The sequence below is a fragment of the Erpetoichthys calabaricus genome, chromosome 13 (assembly GCF_900747795.2).
Source record: "Erpetoichthys calabaricus chromosome 13, fErpCal1.3, whole genome shotgun sequence".
NCBI classification, from domain to species: domain Eukaryota; kingdom Metazoa; phylum Chordata; class Cladistia; order Polypteriformes; family Polypteridae; genus Erpetoichthys; species Erpetoichthys calabaricus.
Genome location: NC_041406.2, coordinates 118086719 through 118098841, shown reverse-complemented (window position 1 = coordinate 118098841; position 12123 = coordinate 118086719). Strand labels below are relative to the sequence as shown.

The following is a 12123-nucleotide window of genomic DNA, read 5'->3' as shown; positions in this document are numbered from 1 at the left end:
AAGCAGATCATAACCTGGTTCTGCTTCAGCTTCACTACAAACCAAGAATGAGGGTCCTACCTGCAACCACACAATCATTCAGGAAGTGGTCCCCTGAAGCAGAGCAAGCTCTGAGAGACTGCTTTGGAACTACGGACTGGGATATCCTGCAGGGATCACATAGTGAGAACATTGAGGAGGTTGTTGACAGCACTACTGACTGCATCAAATTCTGTATGGACATTGTAGTTCCAGTAAGAACAGTACGCTGCTATGCTAACAAGCCATGGATTACAAGTGACATCAAGGGCCTTTTGAACCGGAAGAAAAGGGCTTTTAAAGGCAGTGATCAGCATGAGCTCAAGCGCGTGCAGAAGGAACTCCGAGTCCAGCTCAGGGCGGCGAAGGAGCAGTACAGGAGAAAGCTGGAGCAGAAGTTGCAGAATAACAGCATGAAGGAAGTGTGGGATGGGATGAAGATCATCACTGGCTGCAGCTCGAAGTAGGGTGCCACCATCGACAGAGACGTGAAGAGAGCAAACCAAATGAACAACTTCTTTAACAGGTTTGACCACCCTAACCCACTCTCACCTCGGAGTACTGCACCCTCCACCCATCCTTCTGCTGATACCAGCATAGGAGAGACATCCCCATCCACAATTACAGCAGCGCAGGTGAGCAAAGAGCTGAGGAGACTTCGTGCTAGCAAAGCAGCGGGTCCACATGGAGTATCGCCATGACTGCTGAAGGTCTGTGCACTGGAGCTGGGGAGTCCTCTACAGCGCATCTTCAACCTGAGACTGGAACAGGGGAGAGTCCCTAGGCTTTGGAAAACATCTTGTATCACCCCAGTCCCAAAGGTATCACATCCTTATGAGCTGAACGACTTCCGGCCTGTCGCTCTGATGTCACATGTGATGAAGACCATGGAGCGGCTGCTGCTTCACCACCTGAGGCCACAGGTACACCATGCCCTTGACCCTCTGCAGTGGGAGCGGAGGATTCCATCATCTATATGCTACACCGATCACTCTCCCACTTGGACAGAGGCAGTGGTGCTGTATTATGTTTCTAGACTTCTCTAACGCCTTCAGCACCATCCAACCTCTGCTCCTTAGGGACAAGCTGACAGAGATGGGAGTAGATTCATACCTAGTGGCATGGATCGTGGAATATCTTACAAACAGACCTCAGTATGTGCGTCTCGGGAACTGCAGGTCTGACATTGTGGTCAGCAACACAGGAGCATCGCAGGGGACTATACTTTCTCCGATCCTGTTCAGCCTATATACATTGGACTTCCAATACAACTCTGAGTTCTGCCACGTGCAAAAGTTCGCGGATGACACTGCTATTGTGGGCCGCATCAGGAGTGGGCAGGAGGAGGAGGAGTATAGGAACCTCATCAAGGACATTGTTAAATGGTGCAACTCAAACCACCTACACCTGAGCACCAGCAAAACCAAGGAGCTGGTGGTGGATTTTAGGAGGCCCAGGCCCCTCATGGACCCTGTGATCATCAGAGGTGACTGTGTGCAGAGGGTACAGACCTATAAATACCTGGGAGTGCAAATTGGACTGGACTGCCAATACTGATTCTCTGTGCAAGAGAGGACAGAGCCAGCTATACTTCCTTAGAAGACTGGCATCCTTCAACATCTGCAAGAAGATGCTGCAGATGTTCTATCAGATGGTTGTGGCGAGTGCCCTCTTCTACGCAGTGGTGTGCTGGGGAGGCAGCATAAAGAAGAAGGATGCCTCACGCCTGGACAAATTGGTGAGGAAGGCAGGCTCTATTGTAAGCATGGAGCTAGACAGTTTGACATCCGTGGCAGAGCGACGGGCGCTCAGCAGGCTCCTATCAATTATGGAGAATCCACTGCATCCACTAAACATTATCATCTCCAGACAGAGGAGCAGCTTCAACGACAGACTGCTGTCACTGTCCTGCTCCACTAACAGACTGAGGGGATCGTTCCTCCCCCAAACTATGTGACTCTTCAATTCCACCCGGGAAGGGGGGGGTAAACGTTAACATTATTCAAAGTTATTGTCTGTTTTTACCTACATTTTTATTACAAAAAAAAAACAATATTAAATTAAAAGAGTATCAGTATGCTGCTGCTGGAGTATGTGAATTTCCCCTTGGGATTAATAAAGTATCTATCTATCTATCTAGACTGGCTAAGAATAACCTATTCCACTGTCATAAGCATTGTACATTGTACAAAAAAAACATTTTAATGTGCACACAAGTATTAATACAGGTTTGCAAGGCCCCATGAAGTGATAGTTTTCAAGAGGGTGGCACTAATGAAGAGAAGGAATTACATTGCATGACAGTTGCAGTCAATATATAGAACCTTTTATTTGAAAAAACATTTTGCAAACAACTTAAACTAAAATTGACAACATATTTTCAACCATCCAAAGAGGAATTTAGACTTAGTAAAATATCCAGAGGTGCTTGTCAAAAGTTGTATTGCAATGAACGTCTTAGAAAAGGAATAAATAGTAAATATTTTTTGTAAACCAACTACACTTTCTGTTAATGTTAACAATCTCTGTCCACTGACACGTTAAAGTGACTTTTTAAACAATTTTACCATCATTAAACTGCATAATATTTAAACTAATAAATAATAACAATAAAATCCATAAATAGTGCAACTTCCAGTAATAATACTATTACTTCAAGACTTCAAGCCCAGGTGCATTACACAGTATTCACCAAATAAAAATAAAATAAAAAACAAGTGCAACTTGGTGATGACATCTTTACCAACTGAACCATCATTAAGGCATATTGCATTAATATGGACCTTGCTTCAAGTTAAGCTGTGTACAAACACAATAAAACTGCAACTTACATTTATAATGCTATTTGTGGTATAGCCCTACGGAAGCATATTAGGGCCACGGTAAAGAAAAGAAAAAAAAAAAAAACTATATGTCGAGAATAAAGTCAACATATTGACTTTATTCTCAACATTTCCACTTTATTCTCATAGTTAATTTTTCATTAAAGTAGAATGTCGTAAACTAAACTTCATGCTAAAATCATTGTTTAATTTACTAGATTTTCTCAAACCGCATCATAAGTTACTGTAGCACATTAAATGCTTTGTGTTAAGTGATCCCCGACTCAGTTGTTAATCTCTGCACTGAGGAGGCACAGGCAGCGATCGCTGCACAGAATACATTCACTTCATGATATTCCTGCTCTCTGAAAATTTAGAATGCTAAGATAAATGCTTGATATCATTTTCATGATGAAAAGCATTAAAGCAGGTATTAAACATGCATGGTAGTGTGGCGGCAGTGCTGCTCCCTCGCAGTAAGGGGTCCCCAGGTGTATGTTCAGTGTAGAGAACTTTACAGCAGATATAGCAAGGCTCCAAAAAACTTGATGTATGAATGGGTATCACACAGGTTTAACTTAAATATTGTGTAAATGTTGGGTTCGTGATCTGGTGGTCGGAGATACGAACACAGAATTCAATGGATGTTCTTCTGAGCGGACTTTCTTTATTGCATGCGTGCTGTCCCTCTCTGACGTACCAAACCCCCAGTTCCTATCCTTCCTTTTTCTTTCTCCACATCACCACACAATAAACGTCTTTGTGAAATTAAAACTAGTTATAAACTTAGACCACGGTGTACTCAGAACTTTAAAAAAATCTTAGTTATACATGTTTAATTATGCCATCCATTCAGGGTTGCGCCCATCCCAGCAAGCATTGTGTGCGAGGCAGGAGCAAATGCTGAACGGGGTGCACCAGCACATTGCAGGGTAAGTACAAGCAATACATACACTAGGGAAACGGTGGCGAACCTATGACATGCGTGCCAGAGGGGGCATGCACGCCGTCACCCGAGCAGAGAGTTTGTTACTTGAAAGCCAGAGGGATGTGGGGCCGGGCTGCTCCCCTTCCCCCTCTCCATGCGCACCTGAGGACATTTCTCACATCACCCGCCCCTCTGCCCAGCAGCCCAATTGGAATGCTTCCTCCCTCCTTTGTCTGGGGTAAGGAGGGCGACTTGCATGCAGCGTGAGGGTGCACCATGGATGGCAGCCAGTTGAGTCTATGGCAAAGGTGATTCCCGTGGTGGGGTTGGAGAAGAGCTGGGTTGGAGGGGATGTGGTATAACGGGTCCACAACTCAAAATTGAAAAGGCCAGTTTTAATAGATAATCGTCACACTCATGGCTTAGAGGGGGGCATGATAGTGTGGCTGGAGCGGTTCCCAGGAGCTTTGTGATGCGGGCAGTCCTCACTTAAGTGCACAGGTGAGGAGTTGTCTGCATCTGTAATTGTTGCCGGGAGCTGCTAATCGCCACACCTGATCCACGTCCCCGTAATATATAATAGAAAGCGCAAGGCAGATGGAAAGGGGAAAAAAATGATGAGAGAACAGGAACGGAGGTTAATGGGGAAGACCTGCGTGAAACACTTGAGAAGATAGAAGGGATGACAAAGGACAGCACAGTTAGTTCTGAAAATGAAATCATTAAAGTGTGGAATTCTCTGCCAAATAATTTTAAGTCAATGAAAGCAATTGGGATTGCTTTCCTTACTTTGTTTGGATCATCTTATGCTTGTGAGCAGCTGTTTTCAGCTTTGAATTATATCAAATCTGACACCAGAAACAGACTAACAAATGACCTGAGTGCTGCATGTGCTACTCTCAAACTTACAAAGTATGAGCCAAGGCTAGACAAATTATCAGCATGCATACAACAGCAAAAAATCACATTAATTGTTCAAAAGCATGCCAAATGCAAACTTTTCCCTTTCAATAAAAAGTTGTTTGTATCATTGAAAGCTCTGTTATTGTTTTTCTTTTAACACAAAAAAATGTTAATGTACGAGTTGTTTTTTTCTAAACTAAAACCTCAGTATTCAGATTAAATTGCTGTGTTGGCAATTTGTGATAAATAAGTGGGTTTTGGGTTGCAGTCTGGGCACTCGGTCTCTAAAAGGTTAGTCAATATAGCATAAAAAAAAAAACACACATCCTACATGACTTTGAAAGGAAACTGAAGCACACCAAGTAAACCCACCAGAAAAAACAGGCAAATTCAAGGCAGGGAACACCCAGGACCCCCTTGCTGCGAGGCAGCAGTGCAACCTCCACGCCACCATGCCCACACATGATTAATACATGCTTTAATGCATTTCATCATGAAAATGATATCAAGTATTTATCTTAGCATTCTAAATGTTCAGGGACCAGGAATATCATGAAATTAATGTATTCTGTGTGGTGATCGCTGCCTGCGGCTCCTCTTAGTGCAAGAGGAAGTCAGTTTAAGAAGCACGTAGCGATTAACATGGGTTGGGGAACACTTAACACAAAGCATTTAATGTGCTACATAACTTATGATGGGGTTTGAGAAAATCTAGTAAATTAAATATTCATTTTAAGATTAAGTTTAGTTTACGATGTTCTACTTTAATGACAAATTACAAGAATAAAGTCAACATGTCAACTTTATTCTCGTCATAAGCGTCGAGATTAAACTGGAAATGTCGAGAATAAAGTCAACATGTTGTCACACTATTACACAGTACCCAGGTACATTACACAGTATTGAAAAAAATAAAACAAGTACAACTTGACTTGCAGTATTATCCAGTAGTATAGAAACAGTATTCACACATTTGAACATAATGGTCCACATCCGGCCTTTTAAACCCAAAGTATCTCTAGACAACAGACACGGCTCCTTTTTTCGGCAAAAGTTCTTCTGTGTCATCATGTTGAACTTTATCATCTGCTACAGCTTCAGTTTCGGAATGTTCTCTGTCCATTTTCACCGTTCAATACCTTCACTAACGCATGTACTCCATTGCATGCGTGTTTAGCAGTGCAGCAGTGAAAAAGGTCACCCCCCCTTAAACAGTTTCCCGCTGCGCCATGTTTAGAACGTTGTTTAGGCTATTTCAACCAGTGTTGCGGTATAAGAAAAATCCACATCATAACAAAAATAAACAGTTTTTGGTATGAACCGATATACCCCCAGCACTAACTGACTCTTGAACATTCTTGTCAAGAATCTGCCGATACTGGGAGGAAATCATGCAGCCCTCAATTTTAATAAGGTTTTCAATACTAGTGCTAGCCACACAGCCCCATGAAATGATGGACCCTTCACCAAATTTTACAGTAGGCAGCAAGTTCTTCTCCTGGAATGCTGTGTGTTTTTTTTTTTTTGACATGCATAGTGACTCTGGTTGTGACCAAATAACTTGACCTTAGCCTCATCTGTCCATATTATTTTTCCCCCCCCAAAATGTTTATGGCTTGTCCATATGCGCTTTTGCATAATACCTCACGCGACTGTTCTTATGGCGAGTACTCTGAAAAGGCTTATTGCGCATCACCCTTCTACCGAGCTGTACCCTGGTGCAAAGTGCGCTAGACTGTGAACCATGTACAATGACACCATCAGCAGCCAGATGTTCTTGTAGCTCTCTGGAGGTAGTCTATGGTTTGTCTGTGACCATCTAATCACCCTTTGGCTCTGACATTCAGATATTTTTCTTGACCTACCACATCTTACCTTCAAAAGGACTGCTCTTGTAGCCTTCCATTTCCCAAATACATTTGACTGTGGAGACAGACAGTCCAAACCTTTGTGATAATTTCTTGTACCCTCCTCCTAATTCATAACAACAAATTATCTTAGTTTTCAGGTCAGTAGAGAGTTCTTTAGAGGTTCCCATGTCGCCACTCTCTAAGAGAGGACAAGCACAACTAGCAATTACCTATGTTAAATAACCTCTCATGATTGGATGCATCTGTCTTTGTAGTTTAAGGTTTAATGAGCTAATCAATGCAATTTTGTGCTGCAATCTGTCAGCATTAAATACTACAGGTCTTCAAATTAATGCAATTAAACGGATGGCCAAACATTTGCACATCCCATTTTTTACATTTTATTTCATACAACTCAATAATGCTACACTGAGAATTTTGGTCTGATAAACATCCCCTTGTCTACATTTCTCTAGGGGGAAAAAGGCATATTGCTGTGATCTTCTCTTATGAAGACACAGCAAATTATCATGCAACCACAGAGGAGTGCCCAAAGTTTTACATTGCACTGTACCTATATAGTTTTTCAAGAAATGCTCGGCACTAACACTGATGACACTATCAAAGCCCGAGTAATCCTCGGGACTAACACTTATGTGCAATGCGTCTATACATTTGTCCGAGTGATGCTCGGGACTAACGCTTTTAACATGTTTTAACAGCCTGAGTGAGCAGTATAAAGTGTTTACTGATGGAAATTTTTTTTTTTTTTTTTTTAAATGGTAGAGTTCCTCCACTGCCTCATTTACTGCTTCAGAATCATCCACATTTACTCATTTAGGCAGGCATAGTTTATGTTGTTGTCATGCTCTTTAAATTATTTACTTGATTAATTGTGCCCTGTGTGCAGTTACCTTGCCAATCTTGGTGTAAACAGATGGGAGGGGAAAAAGCAACAATATGTACTGTTTGTGTGTGGTAGTCATTTACTAAATCCCATGTGGAATAAGTCAAGATGTATCAAGGTATTCAATGTTATTCCCCAGACCTAGTAGACAACAAACTCTATTTATACCTATTCACTTGCAGAAGTGCATTTTCGGCAAAACAGGGGGCAATTTCACTTATATTGATATTACACTTTATAGTCAGGGAATCTGGCATTTATAGTTAATGCAGTTTGGCTCTTTCAGCTGTTTAAAATAAACCTTGCCCTCAACAACAGTTTGTTGAACATTTTGAGTATCTTATTTTAATATAAAAAAGTCTTTCAGAGAGAGAGAGATTGATTAGGAGCACATGCTGATACAGCGCATTACTGCACCCACCACGTGATGAGCCAATTCTGTATCCCACATTGGGATCCAAGTGCAGCCATGCAATGGGTGGCACCTCAGCACCACACTAGTTCAGATGGAATGGAATAATGCGATTTTTTTTTTGGTGGCTGGAGTGGCAATTCTGCCACCAACCCCCAGGTTTTCCCTGCAGGTTTGAGGGCTTACATGCCGTGCTGGATACAGATTGACGTCATACCCAAAATGGAGCAATTCCAGGTAAAATTAAAATGGTGCATTAGATACCACAACATTGGGGAATGTTAAACTCCAATGGCTTAGAATTAGAAAAATTTATCTTCCTTTTGACAATTTACAACATACATCTCCATTACTTCTATAAAAATAAATATCAGCTAAACTAGTAACTACAGAAATACAGTGGAAAAACCTGAATTCCAAGGCTACAGACATTTTTATGATGTAGAGAGGGGAAAAATACCTTTCTCAAAACATCTCTTAGCTGAAGATGGTCTGGAAGAAGCTTTCCAGAGTATACTAGCCTTTGATCCTTGGATAACTAAAAGAGAAATTAAAAAGTAGCATAATTATTATCAGCATTGTGCAAAATTTTTGAATTTTCTTCATCAAATAATGTCATTTCAATACCACTTTAAATCAGTTTTTCCTTTAACTTTAGAACAATTAATTGGCTGCATAACATAACTTATAGTCATTATATAATCTAGTGCAAAATTAAACAAGAATTCAGGTGCGCCTACTAGTAGCAACATATTTGCGTATGACACCCAGCTCTGCCGCACTAACAAACCTACTTTTTCCTTTCCACCTTCCTCGCTTATTAATTGCATTGCAGAAATTAAATCCTGGTTTTCTTCAAATTTTCTTAAATTAAATAGTGACAAAACTGAGGTTCTTCTCATTGGTACAAAATCAACATTATCCAAAAGTGATCATTTTTCATTAGTTGATAATTACTCTGTCTCCCCTTTCCCACAGGTTAAGAGTCTGGGTGTCATCCACTTTATCTTTTCAGTCCCACAACATCAACTCCTGGTCTGCTTATTTCCACCTGCATAACATTAATCGTATGCACCCCCTCTCACTCCGTACACCACCGTTATCCTTGTTCATAGCCTTGTCACTTCTCATCTGGATTACTGCAATTCCCTTTTCTTTGGTCTTTCTCACAAATCTCTTTATAAGCTTCAACTGGTCCAGAATTAAGCAGCGCGCATTATTACTTGAACCCCCTCTATTCACCGTATCACTCCCATCTTGCAGCAGCTTCACTGGCTTCCAGTTAAGTACTGCATTGAATTCAAAATTCTTCTGTTAACTTTTAAGGCTATCCACAACCTTGCCCCTCCATATCTGTCCATATCTCCTCCATGTTGCCATTCCCTCCCACACCCTTGGGTCCACTTCCTCCATCCACTTGACTGTCCCCTTCATCCGTTTTACCACCATGGGGAGCAGAACATTCAGTTGCTCTGCTCTCCAGCTCTGGAACTCATTACCTTCTGATCTTAGAAACATTGATTTGTTCTCACTTTTCAAATCTAAACTTAAAACTCATATGTTTAAGACTGCTTTTTCTCTGACCACAATTGCTCAGATTTTAAATTTTGTATTTTTAGTTTTGTTTCCATTGTGTGTTTTATCTATTGCTCGGTGTCCTTGAGTGTTTAGAAAGGCATCTACGACTAAACAAAATGTATTATCAAAATGACAAATTAGTGGAAACTGATTGGAATGGCCTGAAGTTAAGAAAAATCAACTCAAAAAGCAAACCTGCCAGCTGATACCTTTACATATTTAACTTGCACAGTGGAGTCAAGATCTGGAAAAGTAATTAAACAGTGTTCTTAAATCAGCCACAATTTAGGGTGGGCTGCCAATCCCCACACAACTTAAAAAGAACCACTACCATGACAGCACAGCTAGTTTTCCATATGATCTGCAGCATACTTAGCCTATCCTCCAGAATCCACTGCCTCCTATGCAAATCCCAATCACTGAATAAACAGGAATACTCTTATTACAGCCACAATAGTTTTACTATCCTTTTTCTACAGTTTACCAACAATTTAATGCCTATATTTTATCACGCATAGAGTGATCTTGTACTCAAATTTATTCTGCTGTGTTGAACTGTACACAATAGGATTCTAAAATATCCTTTGGTATTTTATTTGGATGGACACATGGATGGATGGATGTTTTATTTTGTATAGGGACAGACAAAAAAAAAAAAAGTAGGATTTATTATTTGCTTGCTAAATCACAAGTTATTGGCAGTTTCTGGTTAGTGCCGAGCAATAAAGCAATCGGTATATTTAATAAAATGCTTTTTCAATTTTGGGGTATAAAATTTGAACAGTTTTCCTCCATCTTATTAATACAGAAATGGACAAGGTATGGGGCCCTATCATGTACCACGTAGGTTAGAAAAACATCAGCCAAATGGATTGTACTTGACAGTATCGCACATTCCCATGAAGACGACACACGGTCACTATAAAAAAAAAGTTTATAGAGTGAAGGATTGCAAAAACAACTACATGGCAAGTGAAGCCAAGGAGAAAAACCTGTCAAGTGCTCAAATGACATAATGCCCAAGAAAGAGCACACATCATCAAAAGCTTGGAAGTGATTCGGCTATCACAAATCAGACCAAACCAGATAAATCTGGCATGCTGCCTCAAAGTACCATGCCAGTAGCAGTACAAAAACTGTTAAAACAACAAATCTATTCCACCACCTAGACTTGATGTTCTTTTGGATGATTTAAGTGGCTAAGACTAGCAAGCTTTATTGGGCTGAACAGCCTGTTCAATTATAGACTGTTCTAATTCTAACCTCAGAAGTCACATACCAATTAAATATGAACATTTCAAAAAGAACAGTCAAACAATGTGGTTGGTTAAGCATTTAAACAGTGGTTCTATGCCTAGAGAGCAATTTATTGTGTTTTTTTATTGTGCGGAGTGGTGGCTCTGAGGCTAGGGAGCTGCACTGGCAATCGGAAGGTTGCCGGTTCAATCCCGTAAATGCCAATATGGACTCTGCTCTGTTGGGCCCTTAAGCAAGGCCCTTAACCTGTCCTCACAGGTGGCGCAGTGGTAGTGCTGCTGCTTTGCAGTAAGGAGACTGTGGAAGATTGTGGGTTCACTTCCTGGTTCCTCCCTGTGTGGATAGCGCTTTGAGTACTGAGAAAAGCGCTATATAAATGTAATGAATTAAATTAATTATAATAATTAATTATAATTGCTAAGCGCTTTGAGTAGTGAGAAAAGCGCTATATAAATGCAAAAAATTATTATTATTAAAAATTATCATCATTTGCAGCCATGGCCACATAACAGAACTAAAAAGGCATTAGGACATCACATATACAGTTACCCATCTTATGGCAAAAGACATGATGCCAGCAAGTGTCAAAAAAGTGGCTTCAGAAAACATTTGAAAACACTCAACTTGAGGTATCAACATCCTGGCCAAAAACATTTTTTTCACACTGCCGGGTTGCAGTTTTATGACAAATTTTCAGGGTTTGCTTTTTAGCATTAGCTGTCTTTAACACTTAAAATAGTTCATCCAAAGTTACATAGTATTTCAACAATTTATGGCCTATTGCAAACTGTATATATATATATATATATATATATATATATATATTAAAAAAAAAAAAAGTTTATTGCGTGCCCTAGAGCAGCTTTGGCCTGTTACACCTCTGCAATAAACCATATCAGATCATATCATTTCAAATTTTTTAGGTATTACTCATGTTATAGTTGTTCTTTAGTAACTAGATGCTTGTCAGAAAGAAATCAAAGTTTTTATTTATTAGGCATTAAAACTGAAAAAAAATAATTCCTATATTTTAAATGCATATTGTCCTGTATGGTATGACAAAGTACAGCACACCATAAAATATACAGATTTTACAAATTTCTTCAAAATCTGTGAATCCACAAAATTTGAAATGCTTTGATAGTATCCTTTTAGAGGTACATAACTATGAGCTTCTAGTTGCCAGAGAAATGTGACTCGATTTCAGCAAAGTTCTGCTAATCAGTTGGACCCACCCATCCTTGTTAGCCTTATTTGGCAAATGTCAGCTACTGGTATTGTTTTATAACCTAGCAGACAGACAATATGGATTAGCATTTCAATTGTCTTTGCTTATAAACCTTATATACATGTGACATGGCTTCATCTTTGGCACCGTTGCTCAGAGAGAAGGAAAAAAGAAAAAAAAAATGAAGGAAAAAAACTCTTTGGTATAAAATGTACACTGC

General features: G+C 40.1%; 1 protein-coding gene across 1 annotated transcript in view; it reads right to left on the bottom strand.

The window, feature by feature from the left end:
- The window catches only part of herpud2 (HERPUD family member 2), a 39275-nt gene that overhangs the window by 17366 nt on the left and 9786 nt on the right, over positions 1–12123 (bottom strand). The window contains exon 3 of the mRNA XM_028817502.2: positions 8301–8378. Within this exon, the coding sequence (XP_028673335.1) occupies positions 8301–8378 (78 nt within the window). The remainder of the gene's footprint in view (positions 1–8300; positions 8379–12123) is intronic.